This window comes from Schistocerca serialis, chromosome 4, assembly GCF_023864345.2.
Source record: "Schistocerca serialis cubense isolate TAMUIC-IGC-003099 chromosome 4, iqSchSeri2.2, whole genome shotgun sequence".
In the NCBI taxonomy this organism is placed as follows: domain Eukaryota; kingdom Metazoa; phylum Arthropoda; class Insecta; order Orthoptera; family Acrididae; genus Schistocerca; species Schistocerca serialis.
The window spans coordinates 716,469,410-716,493,783 of NC_064641.1; the positions used below are offsets into that span (position 1 = coordinate 716,469,410).

General features: G+C 39.3%; 1 protein-coding gene across 1 annotated transcript in view; it reads right to left on the bottom strand.

Moving 5' to 3' along the window:
- The window catches only part of LOC126474722 (intermembrane lipid transfer protein VPS13B), a 205,982-nt gene that overhangs the window by 17,863 nt on the left and 163,745 nt on the right, over nucleotides 1–24,374 (bottom strand). The window contains exons 19-24 of the mRNA XM_050102201.1: nucleotides 17,975–18,130; nucleotides 17,502–17,718; nucleotides 13,747–13,954; nucleotides 13,186–13,504; nucleotides 3,091–3,309; nucleotides 599–2,440 (exon numbers count right to left, since the gene is read on the bottom strand). Of these exons, the coding sequence (XP_049958158.1) occupies nucleotides 599–2,440; nucleotides 3,091–3,309; nucleotides 13,186–13,504; nucleotides 13,747–13,954; nucleotides 17,502–17,718; nucleotides 17,975–18,130 (2,961 nt within the window). The remainder of the gene's footprint in view (nucleotides 1–598; nucleotides 2,441–3,090; nucleotides 3,310–13,185; nucleotides 13,505–13,746; nucleotides 13,955–17,501; nucleotides 17,719–17,974; nucleotides 18,131–24,374) is intronic.

The window sequence follows — 24,374 nt, forward strand, 5'->3', positions numbered from 1 at the left end:
AAAACCCTTAGCAAAGCATGAAGAATTGTGTGTCCACTCATATGAAGCCTTGTAACAGACAACATTTTTCATCCGGTGTCTAACCTTAGGGTGCAGCAAATCAAGTCTCTGGACTACAATTTCTCCATAGGTGCTGGTGCTGCGGCACCACACTTGAGAGAGCAAATTGTATAATGTCTTAGCATAATTATTATTTTATTTTATCTCTGAATTGAGCTAAGGTGACTTTTGTAGAAAAATGTCTGCAGAAGAAATAAACCCTGATTTGAATTGTGGTGCTGCTCACAATGTTAACTTGTCATGACAGAACACACTGGAATGCAATCACGTCTTAATGTTCAGAATTAACTACTTTGTATGACATACTGAACAGTAAACAGCAATATGTTCTACTACAAAAGATTCACAGTAATGTTTCTCATTCACTGATCCATTTTCAGAACTGTTGATAAACAGAATGTTCTGCTTACAGTATGTTTCTTTTTCAAAACTGCACATATATTTTTATTCATAATGATGTCTGTTTACTATTAAAACATTTAAGACTACAACTTTTAGGTATTATTTCCTTTATGGTACACACAAAAATAAAGCTTACCTGTGGAAAGGTGGACCACATGTCCCATAAAAGATGACATTCAGCAGTACAACTCCAAGGGTTAAGTAGAACACGAGGAGAGCTACCAAAATGTGAGACTGTCATAACCAGGCTTGTGAGAGCTGTCTTCAGAACAACTTTGTCGCTTTGGAGTCGTGACGTGCAGCTCAGTGCAACTTGCACTCCAGCAATGCTCAATAGCATAGTACCAATCCCAACTTCCAATGATAAAATAATCTGCTGTGTTCTCACATTCATAGTGGATGCTCTTCCTGGCAACTGCCAAGACCTTCGTTCAGCATTCGTCTCTTGCATTTCTGATTCCACCACTTCCACAGTTCTGGAACTTCCCAGTGGTCCTATGACGAGACCTGTAGTTTGTTCATTGATGCTTGGTATTCCATCTGCACTGTCTGTACTTAAGACATTGCTCAGCACTGAAGCCAGTAAAAAGCAGTCTGCAAGTTTCCTTTCAACTCTGGTCAGAAATTCTAAAGTTGGAATGCTCACACAAAATCTTACTGGTCTTCCCAAATCTACTTCAATTTTTGGTGCTCTGTTAATGGGTTTCATCAATTTCACAGTCACAAGGGATGGTGGTATACCTGTATCAGGATGTGGATCACCGCCCTTTGTTTCCACAAGAGTAAAAGGGAAATCATCAACAGATGGCGTTGTCTTACTGACAGCAGTGCCTTCTCTACCCAATTTTACACTCAAGTCAAAACAAGAAACATTCAATTTCTGTGAGTCAAAATTATTTGAAAAGAATGTATGGGGTTGAGCAAAGATTATATGCAGTAATGGATATACTACTGGTTTTTGTTTCATTTTGTCTGCAAATTTATGGGCACCTGAATCTACTTTTGGTTCCCCCTCTTTCTCAGGATCTAATATCTTTCCAGTCACACGACTGATGAAATTTCTCTGCCAGAGTGATGACAGACTTTCTGCCGAGATTCCAGATTCACTGAGGTCATACAAGATCAGGGAAACTGTACCAGATGTCAAAAGTATTTCCAATGGTACAGTATTGCAAATCTTGTCTGTAGAAGGTGAAATATGTCCCTTGTTCCAATTGGAGCTACTGCCTCTATCTGAAACTTCTCTGCCACTTTCTTTAGGATTTGGGCACTTCTGCTGTGAAATATTCATTGAAACATGGGAACTAGATCTATACATTTGGAAACCACTTGCATGTGTATCAAAAGTGTCCTCATGGAATCCACTGCTAGGGGCAGCACTATCTCTAGGAGATACAATATGAGAGTGCTGCTTCACATACTTTGGCGATGACTGTGAGAGAACGTTTCCTTGCTGGCGGCAGTTTTCATGCACTGCACCAGTATTAATAAATGGATAAAACAGGAAAACAATTTCAGCAGCCAGAGCAGACGCCAGCAGCAACTGGCTTGTGCTTAGTGTTACAAGAACATCTGATACAGCATTAACTTCCAGGGCAGCTCCACATACAAGCACATGACCACGATAGACTACTGCAGGTGCAAGAACGATGCATAAGTTCAGTCCAGTGAGAACAGGAGATAATGTTGCACGAGGAACTATTCCATCGTCGCAACCTGTACCTTGGCAATCAAGGCTGTTCCAAGCTAGAGCAGGGTTTTCTGCCATAGTTCGTAATCCTTGGCTGGTAGCACCAGATACAGCACCAAGGCATTTTTCCAATTCATTCCATGGACCTGAACTGGCAGAAAGTCCATGAATATCAATTTGATATTGACGATCCTCAACTTCAGATCCTGGTACTGCTAACATTCTTGACTGTTCAGCTAGCCTCCAGATGTCGGGCCGTAAGGGAGAACGGCCTAATGGGTTCTTCACCTGGTAAAAAAGTTGAGAAACTATTAAGACACTACTTTACAGTTTATTCTGATACAATTGTAAACATGTCTATGAAATATTTTTAACATATACCACATTATTTTTTTCTCTAATGACCACCTTATTGATGGGGGGGTTCCACTACCTCACCTGCGAAAATATGCTACTTATAGCTGTACTGTATTACTCAATATTTTTGAGTAAAATTCATTTCAGACAGAGAAAAGTAAGCACAGCAGTTTATTATAAGTAGCTTGGTGGTCTTGTAGTCACTTTTAACCAAATATGCATGGTGTTACAAACAGTCACAGAATTTAATTTTTAGTTGCAACATGTTACAGACGTTATTTATAAATAATGGTACATGTAATTAAGGTTACTAACATAATTCAAATTATGCTCAATCATGATTTCCACTAACTTTTGTACTGTTTTCAATCTGGATTTTCTGAAGTAACACTTTTCATTTATGTAAATTGTGGATACTAAAGAGTGTCTCCCTTGCAAAACAACCTTCATGTTTGAGCTTGGCACACTGAAATGGCCTATACATGAACTATAAATTTCAGCATATTTATAAAGACATATTGATTATAGCTGTCTCTGTGTGCTAAAAGGGGTTTGTAAATGGAAAAAGAAATTATGCGTACTTGTGGAGAGATATTGATTTCATCTAACTGCACAACCATGACATTATTGGCAGCTCCAGGTATATCACATGCTGGAAGTATAACTCGGATGGCTCGAGTGTCCAAATACAATAATGGTAGTGTGCTGTTGTTCAGATGTTTTAGCCAATTGTTTCCCACGACTTCAGTAGTTTCTGTCGTGCCATGTTCTGCAGGCATTGAGACCATGGGCATTAGAATCTGGAAAAAAGAAGCAAAAAAAGGTGGAGAATGCTGTGTTTTGAAACAATGTTTCGTCTGCATTTGTAATCATATTCATACTCAATTTATATTTGGTTACTTTCAACATGAAGAACTCAAAAACACAGAGCATACAAACCAGAAGCTTTTGTTTCCTTGTGGTCCATAGCCACAGTGGTGGAGCCTTTGTCTGCAGGTAGGATTATAAGGTCATGAAGTTTGATGGAAGAGGTTTTCTGAGGATGTGCCAGATGCAGTAAGTCCACAAGATAGGGTTTGGCAGGTATGAAGAGATGTGGGGGAGATATTAAGGAGGCTCTAGTAGTGGGATAGTGATAGTTGCAGCTCTTTCTGTGGTTGTGAGATTAGGTTTCACACTCAGGGATTTGCGGGATGATGATGATGATGATGATGGTGATGATGATGATGATGATGATGATGATGATGATGATGCAAGGGCTGAGGTTAGGAAGTTGTGGACAGCTATCAGGGTACAATCTGAGGAAAGTAAAGGTGAACCATGGTTAGAACTGAGGACTAAACTGAGTAATGTAGGGCTCAATATCACTTGAGTCTGATTGGCAGAATTGGTGGTGAACAAGTGCTTCCACTGTAGGGGCTTGGAGAATGATAGAATGTCTTTAACAGGCCCAACATGATTAAATTTGGGAGTGCGACAAATGTTAAGATCTTTGGAGAAGACTGATACTGCAGTGTGACTGAGGCTTTAGGAGGACAGGTTCATAAATGTGCTGCACGTCTCTTTCAGCTCTGGATTCTGTAAAGTAATGGAAGGGATTTTCTGAGGGTGCGGCTGATGTAGTAGGTCCACAAGGTGGGGATTGGAAGGTATGATGAGATGTTGGTTAGGTATTATTGAGGCTCTTGAGGTGGGATAGTGATAGCCCAATGAGTCAGTAGAATAGATTAGACAGTTTTTTCCAGAGAAGTTGTGTATACTGCTCTAGTCCCTGGAGGTAGCAATGCTTACAGTCTAGGAAATTGGATGCCTGACAGTGGGATTGCAGTTTTACATATGGGGCAGCAGTAGCGCAAGTATGCTCGGACCTCAGTTATCTGGTATTGCAGGACTAGGCTGGTGAAGCTATGAACTGACAGAATTTGAATAGATACAAGTCATTGTGGAAGAATGTGATGGGCAAATTGATGGCCAGGCCTTTGGTGGGATACTATGAGCTTGGCAACAATGAAAGAACAGTATGTAGGGCTGGGTTCTGGCTAGGGATGAGGAAACTTTTCTGCATTGGCACAAGTGGAAGGAGACGAGTCACAGATGAGGACAAAAACACACATAAAACACAAGGGGATATCTTAAAAACACGAAAAAGATGAAACCACATTAATCATACTGAAGCAAGGATGAAGGCAGATAAATTATAGTCAGTTGTGAACCTGTGTTCCAAAAGCTTAAGTCAGACAGCAGTCTACAGATGAATATCTCAATAGGGACTGTTACACCAAATTATGTAAAAGCGTCTGTTAGATTCCAGTTTTGACAGCACTTAGTGACAACTGTCAAGATTAGGCATTTTGTGTATGATAAATTTATTAAAAGAGCATAACTCCATTTCATTCAGACAGCGTATTAATTCTGTATGTATCAGCAGTTCCATTTCACTGAAATTTATCCACATCAATCTCTTCACAAAAGATCGTGTAAGTGAGTATTGTATTCAAATATTCTACATTTTTCATTTTGTAATTTCTGAAATGTTCCACACCCATGAGAATCACCTCACTTTGGGATCTGTGGAACAAGAACTGAATCTAATCTAATCCAACCTATCAGTCTCCTCCAAAGGCCTCAGCTTTTGTCCCACTCCAAAATCCAATCATGTCCCACTTATTAAAGACTTTTTCCACTTCTCCTGGTCCCTACCACAATACCAATCACGCTCGACCTAGAACCAATACCAAACTGTGCATTACTCAATATAGTCCTCCATCTAACCATGAACCACCACCAACCCCATTCCTCCTGAATCATCGCCTTAGGCCGCGTCCTATGTAAGTGACAGAAGCGACCGACAGTGCGCGACACCTTCAGGCAACAAAACACAACCGCAGGTATAGTTACGGAAGTTCCCTACATGAGCGACATCTGTGGCGCTACCTGTCTCCCGCTTCAACTGGCGGCGACGTTATGTGTTTGAATCTAGTCGCTACAGCACGTGTGACAGAGAGCGGCAGCCACGTGTCTTCTCGACAAAGCAGTGGAGTGGATGCGATGGCAGCTATGAAATACTTATCATCTGATTTTACGAAAACTAATCAGTGAAAAAATTTGATTCTTACACATCTTATAGCTTGATATCTTTGCTCGATAAAGGGCTGAATTTATTTTCGTTATTCATCATAGTTACCGTGCTGCACAAAATTGGGTACATGGCTGTGCAAAATTTTTAAGAATTTGCAGAGGTAAAATCACATTGCATAGACTTTCCGTATAGTTCATTTAAGGCCATACATTACTGCATGTGAAATGTAACCAATATACCTAAATTGTATTTAAAGTTGAGACCGTAATGATACCTCTTTTAATTCTTGAGATATTGGTTGTTATATCCACAGATGGGTCGCTTGCAGTACGTCCGAATCTTTCCTGCGCTTCGGGAATCAAGTGGCCGTAAAAATCGTCATATCTCATAAACAGTTCAAGATAACGGAATGACGATTTTTGGAAATGACAGCATGAAGAAGGGACTATTTTATTGTATGATGAACAATCGACATGTTTTTGTAAATGCATGAGCAGAAGAAAACAAGACTCTCTATATATTGCACCATGAGGTTTCGTCCAAAATTTTTATAGCTGAACAAAGGGAGAGAACAAGTAAACGCGGTATCAAAGTGACCAGCATGAGGTCTAGTTTTCCATGAAAATATTTAACTGCTTGAAACTAATCAGGATAATTAATGAAAACTTAATTAATGAGTTGAGGAAAAATTGAAATATTTCACAAAAAGCTGCTACCAAGCTACGTAAATGAAGTGCCAAAAATTTCATCTGTTCAAGGCCTAGCTATTTTACACATAAAAAAAAATACATTGGTGAGGTATTTAAATGTCGAAAATGCTTCCTTCGAATCAAGTATGTTAGAAAGGCAAACGAGGAGTCAGTAAGATCATGCTTTCTGAATAAAGCTTGAAAATAAAATAAATGAAAGAAATCAGCAAAATATTTTATGAAATGATTTGGGTAAAAGAAATAAGTAGATCAGAGAAACATTCTACGTGCCTTTGAATGATGCTTGAAACCATGAACAGAAAATGAGGTGCACCAAACGTTTCCCTAATATTTTTTATTTCATGCATTTAAACAAATCATCACAGAAAAGTTTGACTTCCTTTTCGAAAATTTTGTATGCTTTACTTTTACAGACTATTTAGATTAATTGAAACATTTGGCCTTAATACCGACTGCTAATGAATTACATTCGCAACATCAAATATCTGTAAAATTTCATGGTTCATTGTAATTTATTAGGAATTTAATGTGTGTGATAAACTGGGATAGGTGTGTATACACTTACAGATCAAGTTATTTGGAAAGGCCTTAAAAATGTACTTAGCGATGAAGTGTAAACAGTACACTTAAAAATTAGTATACATAATTGTAACTGAGTCAGTTAAAATTTAATGAGTGCCCAGAATCGAACCCAGGATCTTTCAGATACACGTAATCACAAACTATAATGCTACTGGTACACCATTTGAATTGGGTATCAATCTGTGTATTTATGAGTGTATTTAGGGTAGTTAGTCATGTAGTTAGTCATTCTTCCGCATTTATTGGCTGTTAAAAGTTGTTGATCATGTGAAAAGCATTCGTTTTTAATTTATCGATGAGATAGTCGAATGCTCCTCTGCTCATTCAAGTGTATTCAAAGAATTTGTCTGGTGATCTTCGTAGTTCATATTTATGAAATTCTCCATGGAGATTCCTTCCTTTGTAAATTTCATGCACAGCATTCCTTTTCGCTTTATTTCTTAAGTAAACCTAATTTTGTAGTCTTACTCTCCAGCTAAAGTATTCTACAGTATAGGGGTGCCATTTTATAGAAACAGCTGGTTGGCTCTAAGCAGCCATCTTGTAGTCCGACATGGTCGCTCGCATGCAGGACACCGAGCATTTCACACGATGCTGCTGCTTGTTGCTCGAGTGTCACGTATCCAGAAGTTGCTCGCTGTCGGTCGCTTCTGTCACTCACATAGGACACGGCCTTATAATCTCTGAGAACTGACATCAAACACTGCTTCACTATCACTCCCAAAATCACTCAAAATGGAAAGTAAACTCACAACCACACAATGAACCTTATAATCCCTCCCTAGTGGTATGCAATATTCCTGTCCTTACTTATTCTACTCTTGTTCCCAACCCCTCATCCCAAGAGCCATATTCCATTAACAGATCTAGATCCAAGACCTGTCACATTACGAACTACTCCCACAATAGGCATCTACTGCCTCCACCTACTATCCCACCAAAGGGATGCCATGTGGTCTAACTGCCACCTGGATTTTTTCCACTACCACCACCTTTTCTGAAATGTGCAGAGCAGAACTCTCCTACAACATACCTTTGTTCCTGTAACCTCACTGCCTTCACTGGACCCCGGCCCCACCTGCTTTTATCCCCTTCCCTGCTCCCATCCCAACCACAAACAATGTGCCTTCTATCCTTCCCCCCCCCCCCCCCTCCCCCTCCAGCATGCTTGTATAGTCCTTTCCCCTTCTCTGCTACCCCCCCCCCCCCCCCACCAAGCACAACATCCCCACACACTACACCTAAAAGCCCTCTATCCTGTCCCCACCACATCCCTGCACACTTTTAGCAGGGAGCAATATAGCATCTTTCCCCACCCCTACACTGTTGTCCCTCCACTTCCTCAGCCCTTGTGCTTTCTGTAACTCCATTAGCCACCCTGCCAAGGTCACGGGTTACTGTATTCAGGCCTTGGTGTCTGGAGACGGCAGTGGCCATGTGTGTGTGTGAAGACTGGTGAAGACTGTGGACTGTGTGTGTGTGTGTGTGTGTGTGTGTGTGTGTGTGTGTGTGTGTGGAGGGGGAGGGGGGGGGGTGCATTGAGGAAGACTTTATCCAATCCAAGAACTTATGGAGAGGTAACAATCTTTACTATTTAATATCATTATTCCATCCTGGATTTTCCATAGCCCTTTTTATATGTCCGCTGAGTCGCTCATCACTCTCCTCCCAAAGTATGTTGTCCTCCCTACCATCCAGGATACTGGACAAGCAGTACTTTTCGAACATTTTGATGATGGAATGTCACGATATTGTATGCCACGAAGAGAGACTCTACTCATACACAAGGCTGGCTGATGGCTTTTTAATCTTCCAAGATGTAGAGAGTGCATGATTGTCTTCTAAAAGCCAATATGAATAGCATTCACAGAGATGGTGTTCAAATGGCTTGTTGAAAATGACGTCAAGCACCAGCTGTTTTGGAGTCACAATTCCATGTTTAACAACTAGATCTATGTTCAGTGAAGCGGCTTTATTCTTTATTTTCTGCCTTCAGCAGCAAATGCCAACATCAGAGTAATTATTTTTCATTTCCAGTTGTTTGTAATACAATACTGTTTGACTCTTTATAGTCTATATCACATTGCTCATCATGCCCCAAAAGATGGGTGACTTGTCGACACTGTTGATGAGGATAAGATTGCCATTGCCACATTTGGTTTATGTGCTTTGGAAGCTGACAAGTTTCTCGGTAGTATCTTCTGGCAGTCTCTGTGCTAGTGAAGTATTTGCTTATTTATTTATTTATTAACTTGATGTGATTAGGGCCATCACTCACTCTCTCACATCAGACCAAGGTTTCACACCTACAGTACTTTTTTACATTAGTTTCCTAAAAAAATAACAATCTTAATAGCAGTAGCAGCAGTAGTAACAATGACAATAATAACAATAATGATAGTGGCACATGTAAGAAGAATTTATAGGTGTACAAGATAGATGTTTTCTGATACAGTGATTTCTGGGGAAAAGAAATTTAAGGCGTCTGTATCAACTAAGAACACTGGGAAATCAAGATCATCATTTTGGAAAGAAGGCTGTACAAGGGTAATGGGTGTGTACAGGGACAATGGTAATCCTTACTGTTGATTTAGTAGATAAGTCATTAAATGTCTTCTGAAGCTGGAAATGTTATTCAGTTCAATAATTTAATGCAGGAGATTATTCACGAAAGTGGCTGAATGATGGAGTGAGAGAGAGAAAGGATTTTGTTATGATTGTGAAATATGATCAAAGAATCAAACATCATAGGTGTAATTAACACAGACATTCAAAACCGGTTTTAGGTGCTGTGAGCATCCTGAGAAAGGCTTTGCAAGATAACATAGCCATAATTGACAATTCGAAGCACACGTGTTTGTACAAGTTGCTGTGAGCATCCTGAGAAAGGCTTTGCAAGATAACATAGCCATAATTGACAATTCAAAGCACACGTGTTTGTACAAGTTGCTGTGAGCATCCTTAGAAAGGCTTTGCAAGATAACATAGCCATAATTGAAAATTCGAAGCACACGTGTTTGTACAAGTTCCTCTTTTAGATCACAAGGAAATAGCTTTTTATATTTTTGTAGGGCATGGGGAGATGCTGATGTATTCTTTCACATTGCTGTTAAGTCCTCAGTCTAATTTTTATATTTTCACCTATTATTGCTCCTAGACTCTTTGCTGAATAAGAAAACCTGATATTTGTCTTAAAGATCAAACAACGAAAAATGCAGCATGGAATGTAACAATACTATGAAAAGGATGGTTGCTACTCATCATACAGTGGAGACGCTGACTCACAGATAGGCACAACAAAAAGACTCAGAATGTGAGCTTTTGGCCAACATGGCCTTTATTGAAAATGGACAAAACACACACACACACACACACACACACACACACACACACACACACAGGTGTGTGTGCGTGTGCAAGTGCAACTCATACACACATGACCACAGTCTCTGGCAGTTGGAGCTAGAGACTACAGTCACCAGTCACATGTGTGAGAGTTGCATTTTTGTGTGTGTGTGTGTGTGTGTGTGTGTGTGTGTGTGTGTGTGGTAGGGATTCCCAATATTTCAAGCTACCAAGCCTAGAATGATCAACCAGTACCGCTTTGGGTTTGGATGAGTTGAACTTTAAACCCTCCTGTGCTCATTTTGCTAGTGTACAAAGGTCACTTCTGAGATTCTCAATAGCTGTCTTCAGGTTTATTGGTTTTGCACTGGGATACACCTGGAGGTCATCAGATAACATGTGGTATTTGCAGTAGGACAAAACTGTTGACATAAGATTTACATACAATGAAAAGAGTATAGGACCAAATACCCTGGGGGATGCCCTGATACTACCTGCCCCCTCTGTGCCTTTACTGTGCCAGAGATGATGCACTGCCGGTGAGACGTCAGGTATGAGCAAAACCAGTGCGCTGCACTTGGCGAGAAATTTGGTCTGCTGAGCTTGGCAAGTAAAACGCCAAAGTTGACAGATCAAAGACTTTGCTGAAGTCTAAAGAGCACACGATAGTTGCCTCCTGTGCATCTATGGTAAGCTTCATCTGTTACCTTTATTAAGGCAAATGTTATGCTGTAATGTTTATGGAAACCTGACTGGTATTCATCTAGTAGGTCATTTGTAGTTAGGTAGTTTGTTACTTGGTCCTGGACTATATATTCTAAGATGTTGGACAGTGCAGGAAGAATGCGAATAAATCAATAATCACAGGGTGCTGTGGCAATGTCCTTTTCAGGTAGTGACTTAATTAATCCCTCTTTGCACAACTCAGGGAAAACACTTGTGGTCAAGGAGTGGTAGAAGGAGTGGTAGAAGACATCTATTGGACTGTGATGCCACCATGTCCAGCAGGTATTGAACCAATACGCATGATGACTTTTTTAACAGTATTGCAAGTAACGTGCTTTAAATAGAATTTTTTGTGGCTACAGTCATTTACCCCCTTGAAGTGCTTCTTCTATGTATAAACCTGTGGCACCAACTGATACTTTAGGGAATTCTTTCTGTTGTACGTTTAAGGTCTTCACTATTTCCAGTGCCTTTAACAGGATTATTTGTTACAAGATATGTATCATGTGCCCCTTTAACTTGAACAAAGGAAATAATCCTAGCTTCAAGTTCATCGTATTTCCCAGCTTTTGGCTCTCTGTAGTATTTCCTCAATGGAATGGCAGTTTGCCATTTATTCTCAAATGTGATGCAACACTGCACATTAGATTCATGCAAACTATACTTTTTGTCAGATTTTCTGCTGTGCTCTTTACACAAGAAATAACTGTACCAAATTCCTAAATCTGTTTCTGGTTTCCATTCAATATTACCACTCAATGGTGATGACTAAATTTTACTCTTTAATCAGAGAAAAACTGAGCCTTTTCTGTCATGTAAAACAGTAGAATTGTGAGCACAATATCAATAACTCCCAAAGAGACATGTAAACAGTCGAAGAAAGTTAAAACTGTTACCTCACATACAAAGATTAATTTCTAGATACTAGCAAACTTGGTACTCTGTTTCTAACTAAAGAATGACCATCAGCAAATTAAGGGGATGAGACCTGGATAAGTTGAAAGAAGTAGAGAATCTTGAGAATTCCGAAGGGAGTAATAGGAAACAACTGACTGAAGTAGGTAAAAAGATAAACCAGAAGAGGAAAGGGTAGTTTTGAGAGGTGAAACAGTAAAAGCAGCGAACAAACAATTAGGTAAAAAAGATTGTAACAGAATACTTTGGCAACACACAAGATGTTGAATTTGTTTGACAAGAGGAGAAGATATAGAAATGTAAAACACAAAGCAACGAAAGATAATACAGATGATCACAAATGAGACTGACAAGGTACAGAATGGTAAAGCAGGAATGGCTAGAGGAGAAATAGAAAACTATAGAAGCTTAGAGGACTACAAGAAATAAAGATGCCATGTAAAGGAAAACTAAAAGAGCTGTTAATGAAAAAAGAAGCAGGTTGCCAGCATCAAGAGCCCAGATGGCTAATCAGTAATAAGTAAGGAAGAAGCTGGAAGGTGGGTGGAATATATCAACGGGCTACATAAAGAAAACAAACTTGAAGACCATCTTATAGAAAGTAAAGAAGTGCAGATAAGATGGGAGGGGGAGGGGAAGGGGCGACGGAACAACACTGCCATATGAATTTGACAGATCATTGGAAGACCTAAGTAAAAAAAAAAAAGACATCTCTCCTCAGAATTATTAAAATCCTTGGGAGAAACAACCACAACAAAACTGTTCAGTCTGGTATGTCGGGTATTTGAGAGAGGTAAAATATTCGTAGACTTTAAGAAGGAAGTAATTGCCTCATCAGCACAGAAGGCAAGTGCTGACAGCCAAATTGTTACAAACCATCAGCTAAATGAGCCATGGTTGAGAAATGCTTATTTGAATTATCTACAGAAGTTTGGAACAACTGGAAGTAGTCGATCTAGAGGAAGATCAAGTTGGATACTGCAGAAATGTTTGCAGGTATATGACAGCAGTCCTGGCATGCAATGAAATGCCTACCCCACAGTACTGAAGCACACTGCTAGAGGAGCCAAAACAAAATGGCTAACCCATTACTACAGTGGAGTAGTACATTTCCTTCTGAGAACCTATAAAACATTTCAGACATTACGGAAAACGTTTAAACTCTGTGGAGAATTATTTGAACATATGAAACATAAATTGCCCAAAAATATATAGTGGTTCAATTTTTACTTTCCAAACATAAAATCACCCTTTGTACAACACAGAGTGTTAATATGTAAATTAGGCCACTTTTTATGTGAACTTTGGAGTCTACAAACCTTTATGAAAATTCCAAGTACTGCTGGTGGTAGTAAAAAATCCACTGCTTGCATTTTGATAACAATTTCTGAAATAGATTTATTTGCCTGCAATGGGAGAACTGTGCGTGTTATTGCTGGTGGCAAATGATTCGTTCCCCACTGTGTATGCACATGTGTGCACTGTGCTCGAGTGAACGTCATACTGAGGAAACCACCACCACCTTCATCAGCTGTGCCCTGATGTGACATGGGTGATGGTGGTGTGCTGATGTCATCCTGACCTCGCATCACTAATCCTAAAAATATACCCGGTTTCCACTGCTCAGATGCAGATGACCTATCAAAACAAGAATATCATAAGACATTAATGGTAACGGTGGCTTATTCAAGAAGGCAAAAGAAAGAACTAAAAACTACAAGTATTTACATTTTTCAATATCCTCTTTCCTCAGCAAACAAGATAAATTAAAAGGAAAAGATATATGCAGGTCTTTTTTTATTTATTGATAAATTAAAAGGAAAAGAGATGTGAGGTCTTTTTCTTATTTATTATGTATAAACATAAATTTATGTAGATACCTCTTGAAATGCAGAACATTGGCAGAAGCCACTTTACATTTCAGTTTTGAGTATATGTGCTGTAAGTCGAGTGATGTCATAATATCTTCCAAATCAATACTAAGTTTGTATTCATTTCCTTCATTTGAATCAGTTTTATCATCAACATATAATGACAAAACTAATTTAGCAAGTGTTGACTGAATCCATGCTGTCATTTTAACACCACCTGGAATAATGTGTGTATATTATTATGTTACACACAAAGATAATACAGAGTAACATAATACTTTTCTTTTCTAGTTATGTAACAGAATCTTGATAAAATACATACATGGTGACTCTAAAATAACACACTGGATACAGGGTATAGATATTAGAAGTATGGAATGGCTGATTGGATGGTTGGCTGGTAGATCTGGAGGAAGGGACCAAACAGCAAGGTCATTGGTCCCATCAGATTACAGAAGGATGGGGAAGGAAGTTGGCCATGCCCTTTAAAAGGAACCATCCCAGCATTTGCCTGAAGTGATTTAGGTAAATCACGGAAAACCTAAATCAGGATGGCCGGATGCGGGATTGAACCGTCGTCCTCCCGAATGTGAGTCCAGTCTGCTAACCACTGCGCCATCTCGCTCAGTAACGGCTCAAATTTAGGTGTGGTGGAGATCAGACAGTCTAATAATTGCTGAAATATTAGCATCAACTCCTTCTTTCCTCCCCTTCAGTCATATATTAGCTATTATTACAAAATTTTGATGATGTTTCAATATTAGTGACAATAAATCACATTGTAATAATTCGACTATCTTACGAATAGTTAAGTCAACTGGTAACATGAGTAACGCAGTACTGACGCACACATTAGAACTACTCATAGCTATGAGCCACTTCTGTAGTGCAGTACATGTATGTTGGGACATAATTGGCAATTGCCACACATAGAAAACACTGGCCTGCTCACGAAATGTGACCACAGTACAGGATTACTATTAGTTCATTTGCATGACTGTAGAAGACTTTAAAGTTAAATCTGGAGAGCAGCTACACTTGCACATTGTCGGCCACTACAGTTTGCTGAAGTTTGTTGCACTGTGGACTGTGTGCACATGACAAAAAACCACAGATGTCTCCAGCAACACTCAGCATATCATCACATACTGTGGGGCATGGATTAGCCACAAATTACCTCTTTCAGTGCATCTCATGTCAGTCTTCATTACAATAAGCAGCACTGCAGTACTACTATTGCACACTGTATACTGCCTGCCACAGTATATTATCCTGCTGCATATGGAGCAAATGGTGATATAGTCTTTGATACTATATAATACTATGAGCTGGAGGTGGATTATACGTGCTAAATTCCAAAAATTATATATATTTCACTTGGTGCTCTATTCTCTGAGAAGAATGATAACACACTCGTTACATGATGTTCAGAACAGCTTCAGTGTGCAAAAGATGACACTTCTTTCCTAATCCATCACCCAATATTTCAACTGTTGAACATTTCATCAGCTGGATATTCACTCAGCTGAACTTTCGACTCTAATAATGCTATGTGGATGCTCCCTCTCTCAAGCCCACATTCAATGTGCATGTGGTGACCTCAGCAAACAATGAATCTGGCCATGGTAAATTCTTCTACCAAAGAGACAATTAGTATAACTAAATGTACCTCATTGTAACCCTCCTCCTGTCGTCCCCCCCCCTCCCCCCCCCCCTCTCCAACAGTATGTTAATGTGGTGATACATATGGTTGGTTTAACTTCCTGTTGTCCCTTTACTCCCTTTTAATCATATTGAAGCTGAATCACTACTACATTAAATTGCTCCAGCTTTCTACACTGAAGTTGGTTTATACTCGAGTGCTCTCCTACCTGCTCTCATCCCGACTGTTTCACAAACTGCCTCATTTTGATGCCTCCACCCCCACAAAATCAGTTCAGCCCCAAAAAAGCTGATCTTGCTGCTATGAGTAACAGATGGTGCACCAACTATTTTACATAATTTAAGCATTTCTCACTGAAACAAATAGGGAGGAAAAACAAAGGAAGAGGACTCCAGAGTTGCAGGTGAGGGCGAGGAGCAGATAAGCCATGAAATTATAGAGTGAAGAATATCAATGAGAATAAGATGATGTAAATACAATTGTGAAAATAAGAAAAACCCATAATATGAATGCTGAATGTTGCTCAAAAGAATTAACAGGTATTAAAATTAGAAGAAGTTAAGCGAAAAATAAGTTCAGATCAAACCTGAAAGAGAGATAGCAGGAAAATAAATGTTAATGGGGACATACACTGCATTAGGCCACAGCGAAGGGTGTAGTTAAGTGGCTCATGTGACTGGGATGTCATTAGACGTTGATACGGCCATAGGTGTAACAGCAGATTACAGTATGATGAAGACACACAATATTAATGCATTAGATTGTGGCCAGATTATGTGAGCTTAATGCATAAGATAGTCTATCCACCGGGTCTTGCAGCTATTGAGTTTTTTACATTTGACCGTTTCAAGAATACATTGCAAGTACCTCAAGATGGGACCCACCACTATCGCCAGAATCAACTGCTGTAGGTAAACGAGCTCTGACCACTATCACTGACTACATAAGGACAGGATGCAGTGCAACGAAATGCTTGCCAATTCAATGGTGGACAACAACTCCTGAACAGCCACACCATTCATGACTGCCTCCTTGCCATTAGATGGTCAAGGCATGGGTAAAAAAGTCATCTGGACTGACGTGTCATGGCAAAGATTGGCACATACTGATTCAGTTATGTGAGTGTGAGTGATAACCACATGAGGCACTGTAATACACTTGCCAACAGAACATAGCTCAGGCAGGAATCACAGATATTTATATATGGTATGAAATAGCTCCGCTGAGGGGCCTATCATTGCCTACCACCTGCCAACAACACAGGACCCACCTACCGTCAGATCATGCACATCCTCTTCTTCACCTACAGTGTCCCAATTTAACCGCACATTCAGCACGTGAATGCACCAGCCCACTATTCCCAAATTGTGTAAGATTTATTTGTGAGACCCTTCATGGATATGCGAGTGCTCACGCAGTTCCTAATGTTCCTACAGTTGTAAAAATTATTTATTAAAGGATGCTTAACTAAGGTTAAAATACATTACAACAGTGCATATTTTAATCTTTGTAATGTTTGTTATGGACTGTGGGCTCATATTTTAATATGCACCTGAAAATGGACATACATTCAGTAACTGGGCAGTGCTTTCACTTTTAGCAACAACTGTAACGATTTTATCACTGCTACTGAATAACTGTTGTGGATGCCCCATCAAGAGAAATGTGTGTCAATCTCCATAAACTGTGATGGTACATGAGATGTCATGGCTGAACATCCTTCTGGTGCCTCTCAGGCTCCATGCCATGACAGGTGAGCACAATCACCAAAGCTATCAAAGTGAAAAAGAGATGCTACAAATTACAGTATATGGGTCTCTAATTCAATTATTCACAAGCTTTTTTTTTATTTGAAACAGATTTGGAAATGTTCCAAAAATCATCTAAAATGATCAGGGCCTTTTTAAACAAACACAAACACAAACACACACACACACACACACACACACACACACACACACACCGAGAGAGAGGGCACACCTGAGCACACTCATCTCCACCTACAACTAGACAAAGACTCCATGACAACAGAGGAACAATTTAAAATGAAATAAATTAATTTAATTCACATGTTAGATGCACATAACTATAATTAAATAACCTGGGTCAGGGGATGTGCCACCGTCTGCATCTGCATGGAGTGATTCATGACTTCCACTGCTTTCACGGAACACAGTGGGGCTAGTAAGACTTTGAGCAGGTACTTCTGGAATTGTTTCAGGTACATGCAGTTGTTGTTGCTGCTGTTTAATACTGCCAAAACTAAAGGCAGATACTACATCCAAGACATCAAAAATTACTCTTGCCATCAGACTCATCTGTAGAAACGAGATAAAAATCAAAACTATATAAGAAAGCAATTATCGGTAAAACTATGTAAGAATCAGTTATCCAGCTTAAATATTTATCATGACTGAAAAAAGTGGGTGAAAATTTCTGTTTCAATCACTATTTTAAAGATATGAAATTACAAATCATAAAAAATGAATGAACTGACAAAATGGAACAATAAACGATTCTGTATGTTCTGGTTTATTCTCAACAGTTTATTACATTTCTAAAAATTATTCTCACCTGAATCTGTGATACTGCTAACTTCACTGGTGTAGTATCAATGTGAACACAGAAATACAATGAAGACAAAGAGGTCTCATCTGGTTTATATTTTGTAGTTATGGCAACAGTTGCTGTAGCAGAAACAGGCTTGAGAAAATGCAACTGTCTTGATTTCTGAAATGTGCAGATACTAAGATCTGACATTGAAATACTCCATGGGAAAGTCATTTTCTCTGGAACAGCAGAACATTTTTCTTTTTCTAATATTTTTTTCTCAAATAGCAATTTAACTTACTTATCTTTAAAAATGTCTTAATCCTGTAATAACATAATTAACATGGTAGAAAGAATGAGCCATAAATATTATTCACTGCACCAAATTACAGTTTTTTTTATTCAAAGTGAATTATTGCACGAACTTAAAAAATTAAATCAGTCTGTTATTTATTTATTAATATTATTCTTGTGTCAAAAACACATGCATTTACATTACGTTACATAAAATTTGACCATAACTTGGTCACTTCTAGTGCATTTCCGAGGCCTGATGCAAACCATCTTCCACGCAGGAATTGGACACAGTCACACTTGATAATGTTTTCTTCCTCATAGTGTCACCTTGCCATATGAACCCCGGATCTGCCCATTCCTCATCTCAACCTATTCCAGGGCTTCAATGTCAGCCATCCCTTGTCATAACCATGTGGTAGGGTTTCAGGCACTGTTTTTCACTCAGGGGGAAAAGGGTCCTTTGCTTCCCACTATTGTAACCTGGCTATTTCATCTGTGGTTGTAAGTATGTCCGATGTTCTCAGAAAACTCTTCCTGGATTTGCACATACATTTCAAGTCCATGTAATAGATGAGTTACTGCCTACACTATTTTCTTACCTTCCTAGTTCACAACTATTTCTCTTTGAACATGGTGGTGCTACTCCTCTCAGGTGGTAAGGCCACACAGTTGGAGTAGATTTTAAACAGCCTGTTGTAAGTCTGCATGTGTCACCAAGGGTTGTACACCACCTGTTTGGTGTGGCTTGAGTTATTCCAAACAGGACATGTAATGTGCAGTGGAATAATACAGTGCAACTGCAGAGGCTCTAACTGTTTTGCCTTCACTAACCCACTGTGCACCAGCCAGTTTTTGAGTTTTCCACTGAATCAAAGTGTTTGTTCTGTGAGGCAAGGTCGAGATCATCAGCATACAAGAAACTCCTGGAACTGGGGGTCATAGGTTGGTCGTTTAGAGTAAACAGGACTGGAGTCAGTAAACTTCCTTGAGGGAGACTGTATCTCTGTAACCTCCATCAGCTGTTCTGAAAGTCAATGTAAAACCAATGATTCTGCAGAAGAATAGTGATGAACCTGGTTAGGTTTAAGTCCTTGGTCAGGATGTGGAACTTAACTGACAGTAGCTGATGGTTAATGGTCTTGTATGCTGTTAACAAATCGAGAAATAATCCAGAAACTGTCCTTTAAGCACAATGAAATTTGCCCAATAATCAAGAAACTTTTTTAAGCCTTTGAACTATGTTAGCTCATCAGTTCTACAAAATAAGAGTTGATTTTGGTCATTACCCCCCCCCCCCCCCCCCCCCCTCTCTCTCTTGCCCCACACCCAGTTACTGAGTGGGGTTGGAGCCTCACATTCAGCTAGTACATTAATTTTCTCTTACTCACCTTTGTTCCAGACAGCAGGTGGGAGCTCAATAGGAAATTTCTGAGATAAACAAGAAGCTTCAAGATGCATGCCACTGGTATTGGCAGGTGAGCTGGTGCGCAACACAATGGAAGGAAAACGCAGTATGAGAGCACAGCAGGTGGGAGACTGCTGCAATGCCTCCTCAACAGAATGTGAACCCACAGCAGAGAGTGTCTCCGTTGGAAGGTACAGAGTGGAATGGCGCAAGTCACCACATATGACTAAGCCTCGCCAAACAGGAAACCATTCCAGTGCCCACTCACGTGACCACCAGGATGTCTGAAATGTTATTTGGCAATATCACTTTTACATTATTTGTCAATATATTTGGACTTCACAATTTACATTTATTTATATAATGTAAGTCAACAGAAAAAAAAAAAATCACTCACCAAGCAGCATCAGGAGAATGCACATATAAAAACTTTTAATGTTGGTAAGCTTTCAAAGCCAGTGGCTCCTCCTTCTGGCAGAAAGGTTGGAGGGGAAGGAAGAGGGTGATGGAAAAGGACTGGTGAGGTGTAGGAAAAACTGTAGAGTTCATAAAATACGCCACCAGAACTCTGCCTCCTAGTGAGTAATTTTTTTCTATCCAGTTACATTATATTTACAAAAACTGATCATTTTCATTGACTTATATTTATTGACATGTTACTGAAATATAATATTTGTGGAGGGATAGTAATTAACTAATAATAATTCATTTACAACAAAAGAAATGTAGTTAACATAATTTTTCCACATATGGAGCAGGACACAAATAGCTAATGACATCACCCTGTACTAGATAACAAAACAGACCATACTTTCCACAGTTAAATATTTAAAAGATCAACATTAACCTATTTGTCTCAAACCTCATGTATTCAAATACACCTGTTAAGCCTTTAACAAAGAAAAAGGGGAAACCGTAGGGACTGATAGAATATTACAATGGTTAACAGGTGGAAAATAAATCATTAATAAATGAAGATCAAGAAATTTATATAAGTTCTTGGCATAGCTCCTTCGCATTGAGCTTTCAAGTGACTAATGGTCTATCTGCTCTTTATATTTTCCTTTTGTTCTGATTTTTTATGACTTGTTACATCCACCAGCCTTTGTTGGCTTTTTTCCTCTCCTGCCACTTTGATGACAATATTAACTGTTAAGGTGCAGAGCTTGGGTTCTTGAACAATTAAGAGTTAACCTCTCTCCACTGAAACATTTAAAAGTCTCTGACATTATAACCTAGACTGTCTACTCCAACTGTCATCTGTTACTTCACCAATAAGGTCAAATCATTCATAAATATTATACCTTTTACAATCATTTATTTAGGTCAGAAATGAGACTAAATGACATATAAAACTTATGGGAAGTCAAAATGTGTTATTTCTGTTTAAGAGTTTTGGTTGACTGCAGTAGTGCAGTCTTTTAATGAATACCGTCATTTTCTGTGATACTAGGTATGTGTCATAAAAACTGTAACATTTTGGTTTCTCTTGTAACATTTTACTACCTACACCTTGGTAAGTTTGTAGAAAAATGTCACTAGTTTTGTATCCGACAGTGACTTGAATTTCCCAACTAGCATGGATGTGGAAATGTCAGAGGTACTATGAGGCTATGAGTGACAATTGTAGGCTGCCACTGTTAAGGAGCGCGACCACCGAGATATATACATCACGCAATGTCACTCAGTGGCAACTGTTTGCACTGAGCCTGTGGCCCTGGGTTGCAGCACTGTTCATTATTTGCTGTACTTTGTAGCTGTTCCTATTGTCCCACTGCACAGCCAAGTTGACTTAGATTGTTTCCTGTCTTGAGTGGCTACTGATTTGGAACTGTTGTATTGTTACGCTGACTTTGCTATGTCCCGGACTTGTTAATACTTCATTCACTTCATGACCTCAGTCTACTGCAGACTTATAAGAACCTGTGTTCGTTTCTGTGTAGATTGGTATACCTGCTGGAGCAAGTGACAATAAAGAGTTTCTACCTACGCCACACAGGATAGAAAGCTGACAACAAGGAACTTTCTCAATGTGCTATTTTGTTTAGTGAACCACGAATCCTGAGTCTGCCAAGTTGTGCTAGCAGCAGCAGCAGGACCAGCACACATTGGTGTTACAGTTTCCCCAAAATCGACAACAGCCAGCAGCTGCTGTTTCTGCACCTGCCACTCTACCATTCGCTTCCTTTGATGAGGCAAGAGAGAGTTGGGAGGTCTATTTACAGTGTTTCAAACTACACTGCAAGGCAAGTCAAACTGACGATCCTGTACACTATTGTGTACTTTGCTGTCATCTAGTAGTAAACTGTATGAAATGGTGCAAAAATTATGCCCACTCTCGGATCCTAGTAGCTTGAAGTTTTCTGAAGTTTACAGTTTGCTGACTTAATACTACAAACACCAACTGCACATCATTGCAGCTAGGTTCAAGTTCAATCAGTGTGTTTAAGAAAGTAAACATGCAGTGTGGGTTGCTGATTTACAGTGCCTAGCTTTCAGGTATGATTCCGAATGTCAGAAGTGTGGTGCGTCTTATGCAGATTCTTTATTTCAAGACGTTACCTGCATGGCTCCATACTGTGAGGTTAGTGCAAAGACTTAACAAATTTTGGATTCTACTTTGAGTGATGTGTTAAAAATTGACAAGGCGAATGAAGTGACTGCCTTAGCACAAGCTCTGTTCAATGATTCTTCTGGTTTTGACACTGTTAATAGTGTTACAGGGTGTATACGTGAACAAGGAAAAAAAATTCCCGGATTTCCCGGTTAAAAATACACTTTCTCCCGGATGGAAATACACTTTCTCCTGGATGAAAATACACTTTTTCCGTGTTAAGTGACAGTATACTTTTCCTCAGAGCTGTAACACTAAACAATCCTTTCAATGCTTGTGGTTTTATACAACGACGTAGAAATTCCCGGCACTTTAGAAAACTAAACTCAGGAGAAAAAACACGTTTTGGAAAGATGTCTGATGCATATTTTCGTATTACGTAAGTATAAATGCGAATTCCACCAAACATCGCATATTACTTTCCGAAGAATTGAAATAGAGATTGCGATGCGCTTTTTTAAGCCAGTCATAGCTCATGTCAAGCGATCTCGCCAGCCGATGTCAGCAGATATTCAGAGCATAGGACACGTGATGTAGTCAGCCAATAGCAACACCACTGTTAAGTAGCGCGAACACACAAATAGGAAAAGGTAATGGCTTAAATTAATGAACATGGTGTTGCTACAAGAAAAGAGAAGCTTTCACGTATAATATTGGCCTCTGGGATTAATAAGCTGCAAGAGAAGCTAAGCTTTCACACATAATGTTGATCTTTTTTGCGCACACAAATGTGCCAGTAAAGTTTTTTACAACGTCAAAAATGTCTGGTCGTCTGGGCTTGAAAATATTCTAAATGGTCGTCCTCAACGATTTGAATTTTGAACGAGAGTCAAATGCTCTGTGATTTAAGAATTCATTGGACATTCGCACACAGAGTTCATCTTGTGCAAAAGGAAATTTAATTTACTTGAAAGTAACGTTTTCCAAACAATCATTCGGAATATTTTCCCGCGACATTTTAGAAACAGATTTGTTTCAGCAGTTGCGCCAGATGACATGTCGCCGCGATTGTGTAGATACGATGACGCAGGGAGCCCGCATGTTCGTACATGTAAAACATTAAAAGATCTTACATTATGTCATAAAAGAAACAAGACATTAGAGGATACTCCAAGAGCATGGGAATTTTGTGAACCATACTAAAATGCATAAATCGGCTTACTGTGCACATTCGTCTGTCCAGATACAGATGTAAATTTTCTTGGAGTACCAGTACCACATTATCTCATGTTCGGTTCTTTATTATGGCATAATGTCATACGCACTAGAAGATGGAAATGTGAACTTGAAATGTAGCGAACAGTTGAAACTAGCCAATAGTGTGGAATTAAACACTTCGTTTCAAATAATTTCTCTCAGCAGAAAAGATTAATAAAAGTCAAATTTCTTTAACAAACCAACAAAAATAACTTCATTGCTCTGCAAGGCAGTTAACGCTTGACTGTCAGAAAGGTGGAAACAAAATAAAATCTGAAACTAATAACATATTTTAGCTTTCCATAATTAAGCAAATGTATTTTAATTCACTTGATATCTCCCGGCCACAGAAATCCATTTTGCTTTCGTTTGATATGAGAGCAATAAATGAAGAGGAAACAGCAAAATCACTTAACGTAAACACGGGTCACGTGGAGACTACCACCTCCCCACTACAACTCAGACTGCTCTGCGCATCATTTCCAGATCTACGATATTTCCGAACCGGGGCAATATTAGATAGTGGCACTCCCCCTCCCTCGAGCGTTTGAGGTAGGACGCCAAAAATTTAAAAAATTGACTTTTCAAAAATATCTTCATTTTGTAGCACACATCTTTCTGATGAGTCTGATACATAAAGCATATATGATCAAGGGAACGTGAGACATGTTATTTGGTCTTAGTGTGCCGAAGTGCAGTGCCACGCCTCTTCACACAGCATTCTTCCATCGCATGTCTCTGTATTTCACTCTGTGGAATTCAAACGTGTAATATTTTGTAATGGGTGCCATCAAACTATATTCAGGCCAGTGGAAATTAAAATGTCCTGTGGTGCCTCTCCTGCTCCCAGTTGGCCGGTTTGACATCCTGCCCCTCTTTAAAAAATCTCGCACTTAATAGTGGATGGGATT